Source organism: Maniola hyperantus, chromosome 20, assembly GCF_902806685.2.
Source record: "Maniola hyperantus chromosome 20, iAphHyp1.2, whole genome shotgun sequence".
NCBI lineage: Eukaryota > Metazoa > Arthropoda > Insecta > Lepidoptera > Nymphalidae > Maniola > Maniola hyperantus.
In genome coordinates, this window is record NC_048555.1 from 12,750,044 (window position 1) to 12,768,648 (window position 18,605).

The 18,605-nt window shown below is 37.9% G+C and overlaps 1 protein-coding gene across 1 annotated transcript; it reads left to right on the plus strand.

Moving 5' to 3' along the window:
- The first annotated feature begins 3,175 nt into the window (after positions 1-3,175).
- Positions 3,176-17,553, plus strand: LOC117992040 (regulator of hypoxia-inducible factor 1-like). Its single transcript, XM_069505559.1, has 13 exons — positions 3,176-3,251; positions 3,958-4,097; positions 6,709-7,027; positions 7,373-7,484; positions 8,908-8,992; positions 9,574-9,740; positions 10,549-10,627; positions 11,017-11,120; positions 13,013-13,186; positions 14,149-14,299; positions 15,322-15,508; positions 16,670-16,812; positions 17,365-17,553. The coding sequence occupies exons 1-13, from the start codon at positions 3,179-3,181 to the stop codon at positions 17,551-17,553; spliced, it is 1,923 nt and encodes a 640-aa protein (XP_069361660.1). The 5' UTR covers positions 3,176-3,178.
- Positions 17,554-18,605: the final 1,052 nt, after the last annotated feature.

The following is an 18,605-nucleotide window of genomic DNA, read 5'->3' on the forward strand; positions in this document are numbered from 1 at the left end:
ATCCGTAAACTAGGATAAAAATAATGACGTACGCTGAAAAAAATATTAAAATCCAACAAAGATTTGCAAAGTTACAGGCATTTTAATTTTGGAGTGGGAGGGTCTCCTATCCCTTTCTCGCAAAACGAAAATTTGTATGCAACCGCACAAAGCTACTATGGCATTAGTAGGGTGTGACGTCAAATTCTATATCGTTATCTCTGCTCATAACTTTTTTGTTATTTGATCGATTTAATTAGTTGTTTCAGTTTACGTCATTATTTTTATCCTAGTTTATAATAAAGTAATAAAAAAATTGGAGTCAAATTTTTATTTTTTATTTTATTTTTATTGAATGGTTTACTAGCGATTTTAACATAAAACTTACTAACTATAATAAATACATAGGTTTTTCTATCATGCACAACTATGTTAAATCATTTAAAAGTAAACACTGCATGCAAATTCCGTACAGATATCAGAGTTACAAAGGGGATAACAATTTAAGTAGGTAAAGATTCCATTCAGTATGTCTGTAGGTATGGTTAAAAAGTAAACAGTAGGTAAACGTTCTACTGTAAAATTAATAAATATGTTAAAAAAACTAAATTAACTACTAGGTATAATATAATGTTACAATTTTTTTTTTACGTTTATACTTAATTACTATTTTCTTATATTATAAATGCCGAATTTATATCGGGATCGAGTCCCACACCTCCGATTAGCAGGCGGATGTCTTAAACACTAGGCTATCATAGCTCCCGTCTTATTCTTTCACCGAAAGATATTTGCACAGTGTGGATTAACGACAATCAGACAAAACCATTACATTTTAATAATTCAACAAAGGTTTAACACGAGACTCTCCGTCCCTCGCCCCACACAAACGTACAGTACGATTCAAAGGTAAATGCGCCCCTGAAGTTTGCGCACGACGTTGCGCAGAACACACATTTTGGGTGTCCGAGCTCGGGGAGGTAGCGGGGAGGGTAACAGCGCACGTCTCGCTCCTACATTCCCGCCAGTTCCTTGATGCGTCTCTCTCGCTATACGTGTCTTGTATGTTTGTACAGTCGAGTTGAACTTTGTCCCGTTAAGTGATTTAGTTCTCGAGTGTACCATGCGCAAGATCGCATAGCTAACTTCACGCAGACGCATTTAAGTTTGAATCGTACTATAGTTTCATTCTCATTTCAATATTAAGCAACATTTGCAAGCTTTGATGGCCTAGTGGTTAGGACGTCCGCCTTCTAATCGGAGGTCGGGGGTCCGATCCCGGGCACGCACCTCTAACTGTTCGGAGTTATGTGCGTTTTAAATAATTAAATATTACTTGCTTTAACGGGTATGGAAAACATTGTGAGGAAACCTGCATGCCTGAGAGTTCTCCATAATGTTCTCAAAGGTGTGTGAAGCCTACCAATCCGCACATGGCCAGCGTGGTAGACTATGGCCAAAACCCTTCTCACTCTGAGAGGAGACCCGTACTCTGTAGTGAGCTGGCGATGGATTGATCATGATGATGATGAATAAGTCAATGAAATTTTGTAAACACATTTTCGAAAGTAACCTCGTAGCTTTAGTTTTAAGTTCGCGTAGTAATTATCGCCACTAAGTATATCATCTTACAAATCCAACAACCGACCACCATAAATTTCTTAGTGCAATTCAATATGGGTTTCATTAGTATTCAGAACATTTCAAGAAGAATCACTACCAGGGAGTTCCCACGGGATTTTTAAAAACCTAAATCCACGCGTTTCGTGCGCGCGTCGCTGGCATCAGCTAGTCTAATTATAAGCTGCATTCGTGTAGAGCGCACTACCAATAAACTCTTCTTAATAAAAAATAATGTAAGTAATTTCTTTAAGTCTCTGCACATCTTCCGCGATTTAAATACAAGTACAAGGTAAATATTGTTTTGTAAACATTCTTTATTTATTCTTGCAACGGAGATGTTGCTGTAAAATTACTATAATATTATCCATCGTAGAGGTAAATGGAATTAAATTAAATTCTGTGCGGCACAGCTTGTATGGTCCAAGATCCTAGGACCACCAGACGTGTGCGATAGCAATACTACCAAGTGATACCTGCGCAACCGCCAGTCTGTCGAGGGACGAACACAGGTTTTAGTGGGTGAAAACCCTACTAGGCTTTTCATTTCTCCTGACGGAGGGGTATGCGTCAGGCATTTCCTGTGTATAAAAAAGGACCACCAGATATTAATTACTTCTTTTCTGAGAGTACGGGATAGAGTATTGTTAGTGCGTACTTTTAACATATGGATATCGGCTAGCTTGTGCCAACGGCCAATTTAAAGGTATCAGCTGCTTAAAGTATATAAAAACGTTACTTACTCATTTTTTCAAAGTCTGAGTGCTGATTTTTATGTATTTTAGCGTTTAAACTATCGTGAGTGATTTCCATTATACATGTATGACAAGCCGGCTTTACTCACGCAATTAGTCGACGTTAGCCCGACTAGTAGCCCGTTAGATTTTTATCAGTAACATTATTATAAATACGAAAGTGTGTTTGTTTGTTGGGTTGTCCTTCAATCACGTCGCAACGGTGCAATGGATTGACGTGAATTTTGCATGGGTTTAGATAAAGACCTGGAGAGTGACATAGGCTACTTTTTATCCCAGAAAATCGAAGAGTTCCCACGGGATTTTTAAAAAAACTTATTCCACGTGGACGAAGTCGTGGGCATCAGTTAGTGTAGGTATATTTTCTGAGTATCATAATACAAAAATTATGACTCAGACTATAAGTATATTAAATGTGTCATTTTTTGTACGAGCTTTAAAGCGTCTGGCGGGAATTATTAGACAATTTGGCAGTAAAGAATATTAATTATCAGCAATATTCTGTAAGACATAATTAAAAATCAGCATTCAGACTTTAAGAAAATTAAGTAAGTAATGTTTTTACAAGGAACCCCTAGCAGTTGATGGGTTGATGGCTGATACCTATAAATTGGCCGCTGGCTCAAGCTAGCCGATATAATGCGTACGTAAGTACACACTACCACTACTCTATCCCAAAAAATTTGTTTCTCAGAAAATACGTAGCGTCTGGTGGACCTGGGATGTTATTCTAAAGTCTAAACTTCGTTTTCTTTTTCTTTCATTAGTGGCATATTTAGGAAAGATTTAAAACCTTTTAATTAATTACCTCAATAGTCGACAAAATGCTTTCAATACGTAGTGCACTATTTCTAGTACTAATGCATCAGTGCAACGCAGTGATCTATTATTTAAACGGTAAGTACCTACGAGTGTATAAGTCCCGCAAATTGCTAATGGGCGTGGCTGCTATTTTAGTGACGTCGCACTAGACTGAAGTTTCGAGCTGATGGTATATTTTTACTTAAATATACGTTACCTATTCAAATTTGCACACCATAGTATGGTAGATTGTAGCTCGAAACAAAAATTGTAATTGACAACTTATAAATGTAACCTACAATCAGCAAATAAATAATTTGTATTTGTATTTGTTAAGTGACGTCAAAATGACGTCATTTTGATGTAAATGACACATGGTTCCAGCGCGATAGCTATTTGCGGGACTTATACTACTGAAGTGTGTAATTATTTTAATGATTTGTTGTTTACCTACATGACATGATTAACCTTAGTTATTACAATTAAGTAACAATTAAGCCAGATAATTTTATACTTAAGACGCAACACAGTATCTAAGTTTTCCATATCTAAATATATAAAAGGTAAAGGTGACTGACTGACTAACTGACTGATCTATCAACGCACAGCACTAACTAATGCCCTGATCGGACTGAAATTCGGCATGTAGATAGCTATTATGACGTAGACATCCGCTAAGGAAGGATTTTTGAAAATTCAACCTCTAAGGGGGTGAAATAGAGGTTTAAAATTTGTGTAGTCCACGTGGACGAAGTCGCGAGCATAAGCTAGTTTAAAATAAACTTTGTAAATTAATTTTCAGCGACGGAATATAATCGGATGCCTCCTATATACCACGTGGATGATATTAACGCATGTTTACAAAAACCTAACGATGTGTATTGTACAATACACTTTAACTTGGTTTCTGATGAACGCAGTGAACTTCTAAACATTATCCAGGTAACTTATTTATTCATTTAATTTTTCGTTCTTGTTTCGTCAATTTCGTAGCGAAAAAACAACAACACATTACAATCATACAAAAATACGATACAGCGTCTGTGTATCTCAATATTGTCAACCGTATATAGGGAATAGAACTGTGGTGACATCGGAGTCCCTTGAAGGATGCCTAAACGATACCATGTGGAAGGACTATAAATTGAAGATGAAAGTAGAGAAGCATTACTGCCATACATCATCATTATCAACCGATAGACGTCCACTGCTGGACATAGGTCTCTTGTAGGGATTTCCACATGCCACAGTCTTCATCATGATCAACCCATCACCATCTCACTACAGAGCACGGGTCTCCTCTCAGAGTGAGAAGGGTCTTGGCCATAGTCTACCACGCTGGCCATGTACGGATTGGTAGACTTCACACACCTTTGTACATTATGGAGAACTCACAGGCATGCAGGTTTCCTCACGATGTTTTCCTTCACCGTTAAAGCAAGTGATATTAATTAATTAATTAAAACGCATATAACTCCGAAAACTTAGAGGTGCATGCCCGGGATCGAACCCTCGACCTCCGATTAGAAGGCGGACGTCCTAACCACTAGGCCATCACACCTTTTTTGCCACGGTCTTGCACCACCTGAATTCAGCGGCTCCTTGTGACTCGTTTGGTGTCGCCTGTCCTCCTAGAGCATCTATCGCTGCGCTTTCCGTTGCGAGGTCACCATTGTAGCATCTTGAAACCCCATCGTGTATCAGTTTTCCGAACTATGTGCCCTTATTTTATTCCAATACCGTTGTCTCCGTTAAACGGGACAGACAACGGGAACAGCGGGATAAGTTTTTAATTCTTCTTGCGTCGGTCCCTCAATGTTAAGAAGCGTGGCTCCCTCGAAAAATCACCTGCTTTACGATGTCACAATGTTGCGCCATGTTTCCCTGTTGGAGGCCGTACAGAAGGCATTGCAGAAGGGTGTGTCGACCGCTTCTCGAATCTGGTCGGACCAACGTCTCGGGTTTTGTCCGCGAGGTCTCTTTCCTCCGATGTTGCCAGTGATCAGCAGTTTCTCTAAGCTACGCGAGTTTTTCCTAGCAATGTGACCGAAGTAGTCGAGCATCCGCCGCAGACAGATGTTGGACAGCCGCATCTTGATTTTCAAAGTTTTTAATAAATTTTTATAATTTTTATGATAGAGTTTTAGTGCTTTACCTAAACTGCAAGGAAATTCCTAAATAATTTTAAATACATATCAAAAATTACGTAACCGGCAGGAATCAAACCTGCATCTTCTGGGTTCGCACCCGATGCCTTGACCACTCGGCCACGGTTTCGCTTACTGCCAGTGATGAAATTTGTGATATGTTATCAATGTTTTTATAAATTCATTCAAATCCCGCTGTCCCCGTTAACGGGGATGCGGCTAACAGGGACAGCGGGACTACACCCCCTGCCCATCTCATCATTGCTTTTTATCAAACATGGTTGTCGTCAAGCACAAGCCTGTCTCAAAATAAAATAAATAAATACACACATGTACCTATTGTTTTAATCCTTATTTTACAATCATTTTGGCATTGAACTTTATTGCGATAACTTGCAAATTTTAGCGAACAAAATAATGTTGATTAATGGATAACAATCGATGACAAATTTTAATGGAATAGTAAAAGAATTGCGGATGCAATTATTTAAATTAGGTATGTCATCAAATTCAGACATAAGCTTTAAATCCTCTCATTTATTTAAGTTATAATTTGTTAAGTCATAGAAGCACTAACTTTTTCCTACCTAAAGCATATAATGCGAAATTGTGTATGTTTGTTGGTTTGTCCTTCAATCACGTCGCAACGGTGCAACGGATTGACATGATTTTTTGCATGCTACCTATCTACGTAAAAGTTTTAAACACCCTTGAAATTATTCATAATCAACATCATCATCAGCCTGTCGATGTCCACTGCTGGACACCTTCCCTAAAGAACGTCACCACATCCGGTCCTCCGCCTTCCTCATCCAGCCATATCCCACCAGCCTCTTTATGTCGTTGGGCTATCGTGCTGGAGGGCGTCCCACACTACGTTTGCTTGTATGCAGTTTCCACTCAAGGACTGCCACTTTAGCTTGCTAATAGTTTGGGCTATATTAAATCAGTACCCTTATACACACAATATTAACACAATTTCGCATTTATAATGCGATATTGTGTATGTTTGTTGGTTTGTCCTTCAATCACGTCGCAACGGTGCAACGGATTGACGTGATTTTTTGCATGCGTATAGATAAAACCTGGAGAGTGACATAGGCTACTTTTCATCCCGGAAAATCAAAGAGTTTCCATTGGATTTTAAAAAATCTAATTCCGCGCGGATGAAGTCGCAGTCATCATCTAACTATCGCCTAAAATCATTTCATCTCCATAGAAGAAAGGATAAATCTGAAAATCTATACTTAAAATTACAACGAGCTATATTTTGTTACCAGGGGGTAATCTCGAGACTATAATGATCCGATTTACTAATAGCTACATTTCATATTTTTTTAATTTTAATTCGTTAAGTTAACATTCATGTTTTCTTAATAAGTAAACCTATTTCAAAATCATTTTAGGAATATTCCGAAAAAACAACAACTCATTACAATCATACAAAAATACGATACAGCGTCTGTGTATCTCAATATTGTCAATCGTATATAGGGAATAGAACTGTGGTGACATCGGAGTCCCTTGAGCTATGCCTGAACGATACGATATGGAAGGACTATAAATTGAAGACGAAAGTAGAGAAGCATCACTGTCATACATTTTCTGATGAAATTACAGTGGACACTACTGATATTATAGTAGCAGTGGTTTTGCTGTCAATTCTTCTGCTTAATATTGTCGGAAGCATAACTGACACAGAATGTATGTCAAATGGAAAAGAAGGTAAGTATCTTTTCACAAAGAGCAGCTTTTACTACAACCTGGCTTCATGTCTTTTTTTACATCTTTCTATTATTAACTGTCATATTCCGTTTAATTTCCATTATAATACGGCTTTACTCACGTATTTAGTCGACGTTAGCCCGACTCAGTTCGCAAACAACTCAGTTTGTAGTTTAAACACTAAAATATTTTGATTTCCTCTTCAACTTATCTTCAACTTCTTCTCGTTCTTCCTCTTCAACTTCTTAGCTTTTCTAGTTGACCCACCACATACGGGTTTTATTGGATTATATCATATTAAGCTTCAACTCTTGAATATAATTAATTTTACAACAAATATTTCAGACAGAAGTCTACTGTCAAGCTTTTCAATACGCAGAAATTGGAAGAATCTCGTAAGAAACACAAAACACCCAGATCCACGATTACAGAGACTTAAAGGAATAGATTTTTGGAGGTAACCTAACCGCACAGGCGGTACACTTACCGCTTACACTTTATTAATCTAATTGTTTCATTAACACAAAGCTATTTAAAGTTTACTTTCCAATGGTAACTTTTTTTGTTGATTTCAATCGTCCTGTGTAAACTCGGCACAATTGACATTTGTATACGTCACAGAATGCGTGCTTACGGTACAATGACAGAATCGCGACTGAGTGGGCGGAACGAACTTATGATCAACAGTTGCTAATATATTTTTAGCCGTTTGTACACCCGAACTCTCCGTCTAGGCAATTTAAAAGGTCTTTGATCCAAACCATAAAATCTTGGTAAAATTATTCACTGCGTAGAAAAAGTTTAAAATCGCTGAAATCAGCGATTTTTTACTTACTTATATTAAACTAGCTGATGCCCGCGACTTTGTCCGCGTGGATTTAAGTTTTTAAAAATCCCGTGGGAACTCTTTGATTTTCCGGGATAATAAGTAGCCTTAAGCCTATGTACTTCCCCGGGATGCTATCGCTGTACTAAACTTCGTCAAAATCGGTTGAACGGATGGGCTGTGAAAGGCTAGCAGACATACAGACAGATAGACACACTTTCGCATTTATAATATTAGTATGGACTAATAGTGGTTTGCCACGAACTAAGACCTCACGATATCCCATAATTCCCATAAGATAGTTTTAACTATATACACGCTGAAATTCTAATGGTTGTTTTCCCGAAGTGAAATGATTTTGTCATGGTATTACAATCGATTTATAAATAAAAAAAATAGTAGTGTCAAAAACAGCAAATTCACAATCGAGAAAACAAAACTCTAATGAGACCTCAGACCAATAGTAGTACCGCATGCGTGCAGGCTAGTTTATGCCGTATCACTACGCGCGAGAATTCATATTGCTCTAAGCTTTTTCACTATATTGGCAGCGCGGTTCGAGTAGATGTACCTACCTACTATTCACGTAACGTTTAGTGAGTTACTATGGTTTCTCACACTTTCGAGTTGATGATTATTTTTTTAATTTTTCCAAAGCAAAAAAAAAAATTATATAATTTTTATAGTGTTTCACCTACACTTGAAGGAAATTTCTAAATAATTTTAAATACACATCAAAAATTGCGAACCGGCAGGAATCGAACCCGCGTCTCCTGGGATCGCGCCCGACATACACATTACAAATTTCGTCACTGGCAGTAAGCGGGCTGTAGCTTAGTGGTTAGAGCGTCGGGCGCGATCCCAGGAGACGCGGGTTCGATTCCTGCCCGTTCGCAATTTTTGATGTGTATTTAAAATTATTCAAAAAAATATTATTTTTTAAGTTTAGCTCAAAATTTCGATGGTATTACCGAGGGCAAATCGTTCAGCCGCGGGAAGACAACCACTAAAATTTCAGCGTGTAGGTAATTTTCATTTAAAATATGTGTTTAAGGTGCATCATACCGCTGGGTGTCATCATGGTGCACTGCGCGTTGCCTTTCCTGATAGCTGTTGACAACTCATATGACTTGGAAATGGTAACCTAAAAATGTTTTTTATTTTATGAACTAGCTGATGCTCGCGAGGATATAGGTTTTTAAAAATCCCGTGGGAACTTTCCAAAAATACCACTTTTCTCCTCCTCCTCTCTCTCTCAACTCCTCTTTTTGAAAGTTGGTTAAGAAAGTAGCCTATGTCCTATGTTACTCCTTGGTTAATCCCCTTATCTGTGAAAGTTCCGTCAAAATAGGTTTAGCCGTTCCGAACATTAGCCCGTTCAAACAGATAACCACACAATTTTTTTGAGTTCTAGTTCTAAGTATGGGGAACCCCTAAAATTTATTGTTTTTTTTATTTTGTGTGAAAATCTTAATGCGGTTCACAGAATACATCTACTTACCAAGTTTCAACAGTATAGCTCTTATAGTTTCGGAAAAAAGTGGCTGTGACATACGGACGGACAGACAGACATACATACAGACATGACGAATCTATAAGGGTTCAGTTTTTTGCCATTTGGCTACGGAACCCTAAAAAGGTCCCGACTCAGCATGAATGCTATGTCTTGCACATATACAAAAACATACCTACAGCACTGGTTTTCAAAAAATTTTTCCAGAGCTTCTACACGGTGTCACAGCAGCTCATCGTGAATTCGTCGATAGCATTGCAGACTTACATGGTCATATCCGGGCTTCTGTTGTCTTATAAGATGGAGCTTTGTGCCGAAGACAGGCAGCTCAGCTGGTGGATGGTGCCGAGAGGAATCTTTATGAGATATTTGAGGTAGGTAAGTGAAGACCTCCCTGGCGCATGGGTAAGCGGTGCCGTCTTATAAGTGGAATGACCCGAGTTCGATTCCTGGCAGATTGGGAATATATATATTTCAAAATATTTATACAGGAAGATTTTTTTGGTTTTGCACATTTTTTTATGTTGTATAGAAACGAAATTTAATTAACACGTATTTTTTATTTTTTTATTTTACTTAAGAATACCAAAGTTATCGTTTACCAAAGATATCCACTTTTGAACAGATGATTAGGGTCACCCTACAAACGTTATCTTCAGCTGTTGATTAAAATACACGCACACCCGATGACGCGCGCGGCGGCCGTTGACATCTGCGCGCTTTAATATCGTCTAAGATGTGAACTTGGTACTTTTTTTAAGGGAAAACGTGAGTCAGCTAGCGTGCTTATAGCGTGCTTTGTTTACGAACAGTATAACCATGATTTGCTTATTTAAAATAAGCAAATCATGGTTATACTAAGGTAAAAAAATTATTTCAAAAAAGGTACAAAATATGAATGGAAATGTGTTCTATTAACGATACAGAACCTCCCAAAAAAATTTGTGCAAAACCAAAAAAATCTTTCTGTATATTTCAAAAATCCTTTCTTAGCGGATGCCTACGTCGCGCGTCGTAATAGTTATCTGCATGCCAAATTTCTGCCCGATCGGTCCAGTAGTTTGAGCTGTGCGTTGATAGATCAGTCAGTCAGTCAGTCAGTCACCTTTTCCTTTTATATATTAAGACTACTACTAGTACTAGTACAACAATTAAGTAGATAAGTATATCAAACATTTTCAGACTTACGCCGGTGTATGCTGTCACCATAGCTGTGATGGCAACATGGTCCAAATTCATCGGAGCTGGCCCTTTTTGGGAAGTAAGTGTGTTTTTTTAGGGTTCCGTACCTCAAAAGGAAAAACGGAACCCTTATAGGATCACTTTGTTGTCTGTCTTTCTGTCTGTCTGTCTGTTTGTCAAGAAACCTACCTACTAAACCAAAACCGTGAATTTAAGGTTAGATAACACTAAAAAAAATTAAATTGTGGTCATGAACTAATAATTAGAATTTTCAATTTTCTAAGTAATATAACTATATCAAGTGGGGTATCATATGAAAGTTCTTCACCTGTGCATTCTAAAACTGTCTTTATCTATACCAATGCAAAAAATCATGTCAATCCGTTGCACCGTTGTGACGTGATTGAAGGACAAACAAACAAACTTTCGCATAATAAGGGTACTGATAGTTTATGCTGGTGTCTCCAGGTGTCAGCTGGATTGGTGAGGTACCAGTGCCGGAGCCGCTGGTGGCAGAACCTGCTCTACATCAACAACTACTTCTACAACTCGCAGTGTATCGTGGCAGCCTGGTATGGGACACACTATTATTGATAAATAGGATTCAAAAGGGCTTAAGATTTTGGCCTACCTAGTAGTCCGCCATTTTTCTTTTTTCCAAAATAGCGGCGACTCATATATCCCGTACTAGCTGATGTCCGCGACTTCGTACGCATGATGATGATCAACCCATCGCCGGCTCACTATAGAGCACGGGTCTCCTCTCAGAGTGAAAAGGTTTTGGCCGTTATTCTACCACGCTGGCTATGTGCGGATTGGTAGACTTCACACACCTTTGAAAACATTATGGAGAACTCTCAGGCATGCAGGTTTCCTCACGATGTTTTCCTTCACCGTTAAAGCAAGTGATATTTAATTACTTAAAACGCACTTTCGCATTTACGATATGGGTAGGTTTTAAAAGCCTAAATCTATGCGGACAAAGTCATGGGCATTAGCTAGTAATAATATAATCTCCAGCGGTGTGTGAAGTCTGTCAATCCGCATTTGGCCAGCGTGATGGAATAGGGCTTAAACTCTTCTCATTTTAAGAGGAGACCCTTACTTAGTAGTGGATAAGTTGTGACAATGATCCATCATCATCATCACGATACCTCTTTGATGTAGGGTTCTTTAAGGGACGAATAAACCAAATTTCCCAAGTCAAAAGACATCAACGTACTTACAGCTCTTCTAATATACACGGCGTCTTTTTTTATATTAATATAGACCGGGTTGTTATTCTAAGTTTACAGACTACTAGATGATGCCCGCGACTTCGTCCGCGTGGATTTAGGTTTTTTAAAAATCCCGTGGGAACTCTTCGATTTTCCGGGATAAAAGGTAGCCTATGTCCTTCCCCGGGATGTAAGCTACCTCTGTACCAAATTTCATCAAAATCGGTTAAACCGTTGAGCCGTGAAAAGCTAGCAGACAGACGGACAGACAGACAGACACACTTTCGCATTTATAATATTAGTATGGATAGCGCTTGGGTGCAATCAGACCTGCTGGCAAGTGATGATGCAGCCTAAGATAAGTTTTTTTTAATGGCCTTTCAAAACGTTTTCAAACGCGAAACAGCCATAGATAGAAGAATCAATTCATTACAAAAAAATAGTAAACATTGTAAAAAAATAAATAAACTAAAATTAAAATTAAATTTAAAAAAATTAAAAAAAAAGTATATTAAAATTAAATTAAAATTGAATTAAAATTAAATTAAAATTAAATAAAAATTGAATTAAAATAAGATTTATTTTTAGATGCAAATGAAAATACAAAAAACAAAAATACCAAACTTATTCTAGAACATAAAAATTACAAATCGAAAATATCATCTAAACCACCGCAACGAGGCAGGGTGCCCAGAACGCTGGCAGCGTTACCTCGTTGAATGGCCAGACTAATATGCTGACCGTGGTAGCTGCCAGATTATTAAAATTAAATTTAATTTAAATTAAATTAAAATTAAATTAAAATTAAATTAAAATTAAATTAAAATTAAATTAAAATTAAATTAAAATTAAATTAAAATTAAATTAAAATTAAATTAAAATTAAATTAAAATTAAATTAAAAATAAATTAAAATTAAAATTAAAATTAAAATTAAAATTAAAATTAAAATTAAAATTAAAATTAAAATTAAAATTAAAATTAAAATTAAAATTAAAATTAAAATTAAAATTAAAATTAAAATTAAAATTAAAATTAAAATTAAAATAAATTAAGTTTTTTTTTTTAAGAAAAGCATTACTCGACGCATTTGGCCAGTTTTTTTTTACTTTACGTGGCATAGCAACGCATGCTGGGTACAGTTAGTCCATTATAAAAATAATATGGAATAAATTACTCACTAGTACTACCAATCTAATCAAGGGATTGGGTCAAAAAATCAACAAAAACACCGAGTTCTTGTTCCAGGTATTTAGGAGTTGACATGCAGATGTTTGTCCTGGGAATCATCACGTGCGTGGCGCTGCGGAGGGGGAGGCGCCGGGCCGCGGTCCTGGCGGTGCTCTTCCTCAGCGGCATCATCATACTAGCAGTTCACATCTACGTGCGAGACCTGCACCCCATCATGATACTGGAACCTACGTATGTTTTACTAGCTTATGCTCGCAACTTCGTCCGCGTGGACTTCACAAATTTCAAACCCCTATATTTTCTCGCCCTTAGGGGCTGAATTTTCGAAAATACTTTCTTGGCGGATGCCCACGTTACAATAGCTATATGCATGCCAAATTTCAGCCCGATCTGTCCAGTAGTTTGAGCTGTGCGTTGATAGATCAGTCAGCCAGTCATTTGGTACAGAGCTAGCTTACATCCCGGAGGAGGACATAGGCTTACTCTTTTCATCTCGGAAAATCAAAGAGTTAGATTTTCAAAAACTCTAAATCCATACGGACGGACGGTTTTGACGTTTGATAAAAAGTTACTGATTTGACTAGTTGTCAAATACCGTATGGCTTTAGCATCGTCGTACCTCTGTATGAACATATATCATATCCTTAAACTGTGCTATTGAGGCTTATCTCTATCTCTATATATAAAAATGAATCGCTAAATGTGTTGCTGAACGCAAATCTCGAGAACAGCTGAACCGATTTCGCTAATTCTTTTTTATAATATTCCTTGAAGTACGAGGATGGTTCTTACGGAGAGAAAAATATTTTTATAAAAAATATATTTTTTATATTCCCATGCAAAAGATTCGTAATATGGTAATAATACTTAAAAGTCAATTTGAACTTTAATACCATACCATAAAGTTTAAGTGTTAGTGGAGGGGTTCCGGGAAGGCTGACCCGGTGTCCCGAATAGCAGCATAAGTATTTAAAAAAAATTGAAAATTAAAGAATCGACTGTTAGGCGGTACGAAGTTCGCCGGGTCAGCTAGTTAAATAATAATATATAAATCAAGACGTACAAACATCGTCATTTGACATACTTTACCAAGGGCATCGACTTTACATAGCACGTCAATGCCCCCACAATATGACGTCAATGCTAACAGCTAGTTTTCCATTTGTTAAATTATTTAAATTTTGACATTCCAGTGAAGCCAGCACGCTGTTTGAGAACGAGCCAGCTTTTAACGAGATATACAAAATGGGGCACGCGAATATACCTAGCTACATAGTCGGCCTTGCTCTAGGCTACCTAGTGTACAGGTTGCAGCAGCTTGACGTTGATATCAAGAGGTACAGAGTAAGTATTTTGACAGGTATAATGCACTCACTAGCCATTTGTGCACTACCCATCGGGGTATCTGTATGGGTACATACAGATTAAATGCGAAAGTGAGTGTGTTGGTTTGTTTTTCAATCATGCCGAAACGGAGCAACATGTTTCATCAAGGTGTTTTTTGAATGGATTAAATCTGGCGTGTGACATGGGCTATTTCTTACTTATATATTCTAAACTAAATGATGCCCGCGACTTCGTCCGCGTGGATTTAGATTTTAAAAAATCCCGTGGGAACTCTTTGATTTTCTTAGATAAAAAATAGCCTATGTCCTTCCCGGGGATGCAAGCTATCTCTGTATCAGATTTCGTCAGAATCGGTTAAACGGATAAGTCGTGAAAGGCTAGCAGACAGACAGTCACACTTTCGCATTTATAATATTAAAGTAAAGTAAAAGTAAAATATTCTTTATTGTACACCAAAACCAAAACAATAGACATATAACAAAGATAGCATGTACAAAAGGCGGCCTTATCGCTAAAATAGCGATCTCTTCCAGGCAACCTTAGGGTAGAGGATTAGGTCCCGCGGGATCCCGCATATTTGAAATTATTCACAGTAGTTCAACTTTTTGCCCCGTTTGTATATGTAAGATAAAGTATTAATTTTTTGATCTCATAGGGCTATAAGATCGAAAAATTAATACTTTATCTTATTTAAAATTATGTTATAAAATCGAATTGAAACTACAGGTTTTTGTTTAAAAAATCAAGTATTATTAATTAAACATGTCTTACATTATGCAACAAAATTGTTTGTTTTCTAATAAAATAACAATGAAATTATAATTAAGTACGAGTAATTGTGTGCGAAACGGCAACGTCGTACTCGAGCCACTCGCTTTCCTACGCAAAACTTCACGAATGTTTTAGCGGTAAATTTAAATTTGCGGGATCCCGCGGGAATGCCGGATCCCATTTTGCGGGATTGCAATCCCTAATAGGGATTAGTATGGATATATCTACATGTATATTTCTTTTTCCAGAAATACCGAATTGTCTATTGGGCGTTAGTGCCCCTGATGATTGGCATCATACTATCAGGAAGCGCCTTCTACCGAGATGCCCCCAGAGACCCGGTGTACATACGAGCACTATATGGAGCCCTCGTCAAACCTGTGTTTGGTATCTTCACCGCGGCCCTCATATGTGGAGCGATCTTCAAATTGGAAAGTAAGTACCTGACATTTAGCAAATAACAATAGGTTATTTTACCCTTTTTTGAAAAGCGTCTTAATTTGATCTTCAAGATATACTACCAAAAATAGTTTTGATTTATTGAATTCTTAATTATATTAATTCGCGTAGGGTCTTGAGATTGAGATGAACATCGTCAAAACAAAAGTCATGTTTAACGAACACATTATCTCAAGACCCCTCACCGTCGGGAATGTCAGCATCGAAGTTGTTCAAGAATATAATAACTACCTCGGCCAGATCATACAACTCGGTAGAAACAACTTCGACAAGGAAGCTGACACAAGGATTCAGCTGGGCTGGGCAGCATTTTCAAAGCTACGACAGGTCTTCGAATCGTCGATACCGCAAAGCCTTAAGACTAAGGTCTTCAACGAGCGTGTCCTACCTGTGATGACGTATGGAGCGGAAACGTGGCCTCGTCCACAAACTAAAAGTCACTCAGCGCTATGGAGCGAGCTGTGTTGGGTATCACTCTCAGGGATAAAATCCGGAAAGAGGAAATTCGCAGAAGACCAAAAGCGACCGACATAGCTCAAAGGATTAGCGGGCTGAAGTGGCAATGGGCAGGTCATGTCTGTCGCAGAACCGACGGCCGATGGGGCAGACGTGTTCTGGAGTGGAGACCGCCCCCGCCCGCTGGACCGATGACCTGAAGAAGGTGGTGGGGAGCGCATGGATGAGGAAGGCGGAGGACCGTGTTTGGTGGCGCGCTCTTGGAAAGGCCTATGTCCAGCAGTGGACGCAAACAGTACCCGTAGTACAAGATTTTACGTCTCACCAAACGAAACCAAAGTCGAGAGTCGAAATACTTCTGCGTTACAGTAAACTGGATCTTAAATGCCTTGTTTTTAAGCTCAAGTTTGTCCACACTTCTACAGCCAGCGCTCCAAGCGGAAACATTGCGAAATTAAAATCAGTGGCATTGAATATTTGACTTCAATTCAAGGCTGTTTAGGTCCATTTTACTGTAACGCGGAAGTATTTCGACTCTCGAATTTGGTTTCGTTTGGTGAGACGTAAAATCTTGTACTACGGGTATAGGCTGATGGATTGGATTCGATTGGAATTATTAGTTGAATTCTCTGTGGCTAATGATAATGTGATATTGATAAGGATTTCGTGTTATAATTCCAGATGTATACAGAGCAGTGCTGGAGTGGAAGGTGTGGACTGTGCCCGGCCGGCTGAGCTACTGCGTGTACATCATCCATCTGCCGTGTTTGAGGATTATCTTATCTTTAAGGACCACTCTGTTGACACTTTCTTCAGCGAATCAGGTAGCTTTTTAACTATCTAGCTTCTTAATTTACTTGACGTCTCACAAACGCAAACTTTTTGGATTATTTTTAATCAGCCAGTACCCGTAGTACAAGATTTTACGTCTCACTAACCCAAACCAAATTCGAGAGTCGAAATACTTCTGCGTAATAACAATGTAAGTATTTCTAAATAGAGTATTGGACTGTAGTAATAAAATGACGTGATTTTATGTATAGCGGTAGGTTATGGAGCTAGAATGATTTTTATTCAGTTTTAATATAATTAATTATTAAAGTCGCGCTGTACGGAAAGCGATTAATGACGTCACATGGCGTAAACGACAAATATTTTTTTAAGTAATTTTTTAACATAAAAAAAATTCCCGCAGAAATTACTATATTTTTAACCGACTTCAAAAAAAGGAGGAGGTTCTCAATTCGTCGGAATCTTTTTTTTTATGTTAAAAATTGAAAAAAAAATTGCCGTTTGCCATCTCGACCTGTCGCGTACTATAGATAGAAGTTGTCACTTCAAAAAGTTAATCTTTATTCTTTATTCCCTTGTTTCAGTTGCTGCTGTTACTCTGTGTCACCCTCATCTCGTTACTGGTAGCGCTTCCTCTGTGGCTGCTCGTCGAAGCGCCCTTCGTCGAGCTCACCAAGTACTTGAGCTCACGACGAACGGAGGAATTTGACGAGAAACGCGACGAGATCACCAACGGATGTCAGAAGATCGACAATACCAACACTCGTCTATAGAATAAATATATTTATAGAATAGATAAATCATTACCCTTACTATCAGTACCTACCCTTATTATAAATGTGAAATTGTGTTTGTTTGTTGGTTTGTTGGCTTATTGGTTTGTTGGTTTGTTGGTTTGTCCTTCAATCACGTTGCAACGGTGCAACGGATTGACGTGATTTTTTGCATGGGTATAGATAAGGACCTGGAGAGTGACATAGGCTACCTTTTATCCCGGAAAATCAAAGAGTTCTCACGGGAATTTTAAAGACCTAATTCCATGCGGACGAAGTCGCGGCAATCAGCTAGTATATAATATAAGAATAATAATATATAATATAAGAATAAGGATTGAGTTGCGTAGAGGCAAGTCTTTCAACAAAAACTTAAACTCAACTTTAGGAATATATTTTTCTGTTTCACTCTCAATAGAGTCTTAGACTAAAATATGAAAAAGACTGTATACAATAAAATGATGTGATTTGTATAGTGGTAGGTAGCTTTGGGGCTAGAGTTCACTTTCTATGTTGGGCTTAAACTTAAACTCAACTTAAAAACTAAAAATCCTTATAAGTAGGATCACTTTCGGTGTCTTCAAGACCCGTCACGGGAATCAAAACCTGTAAGGGTACGTCCCGTTAATCTAGAATCATGAAAGGCAATGTTTTATAGCACAAGTAAACGGAATAAAAAACCGGCCAAGTGCGAGTGAGGCTCGCGCAATGAAGGTTCCGTACTACAGTCGTATTTTTCGACATTTAGCACGATAATTCAAAAACTATCATGCATATAAATAAATAAAAATCTGTTTTAGAATGTACAGGTTAAGACCTTTCATATGATACCCCACGTGCTATAGTCACTCACTTCGAAAGTTGAAAATACTAATTATTAGTTCATGACCACAATTTAATTTTTTTTGTGTGATCTAACCCTAAATTCACGGTTTTCAGATTTTCCCCAAATGACAGCTATAAGATCTACCTACCTGCCAAATTTCATGATTCTAGGTCGACGGGAAGTACCCTGTAGGTTTCTTGACAAACAGACAGACAGACAGACAGAC

Bases quoted from the DNA above. Each gene is read 5' to 3' on its own strand.
- LOC117992040 (XM_069505559.1), top strand. From the start codon at position 3,179: ATGCTTTCAATACGTAGTGCACTATTTCTAGTACTAATGCATCAGTGC. The intron at 3,252-3,957 runs GTAAGTACCTAC...ATTAATTTTCAG, and splicing joins AGTGATCTATTATTTAAACG to CGACGGAATATAATCGGATG. The intron at 15,509-16,669 runs GTAAGTACCTGA...TTATAATTCCAG, and splicing joins AGCGATCTTCAAATTGGAAA to ATGTATACAGAGCAGTGCTG.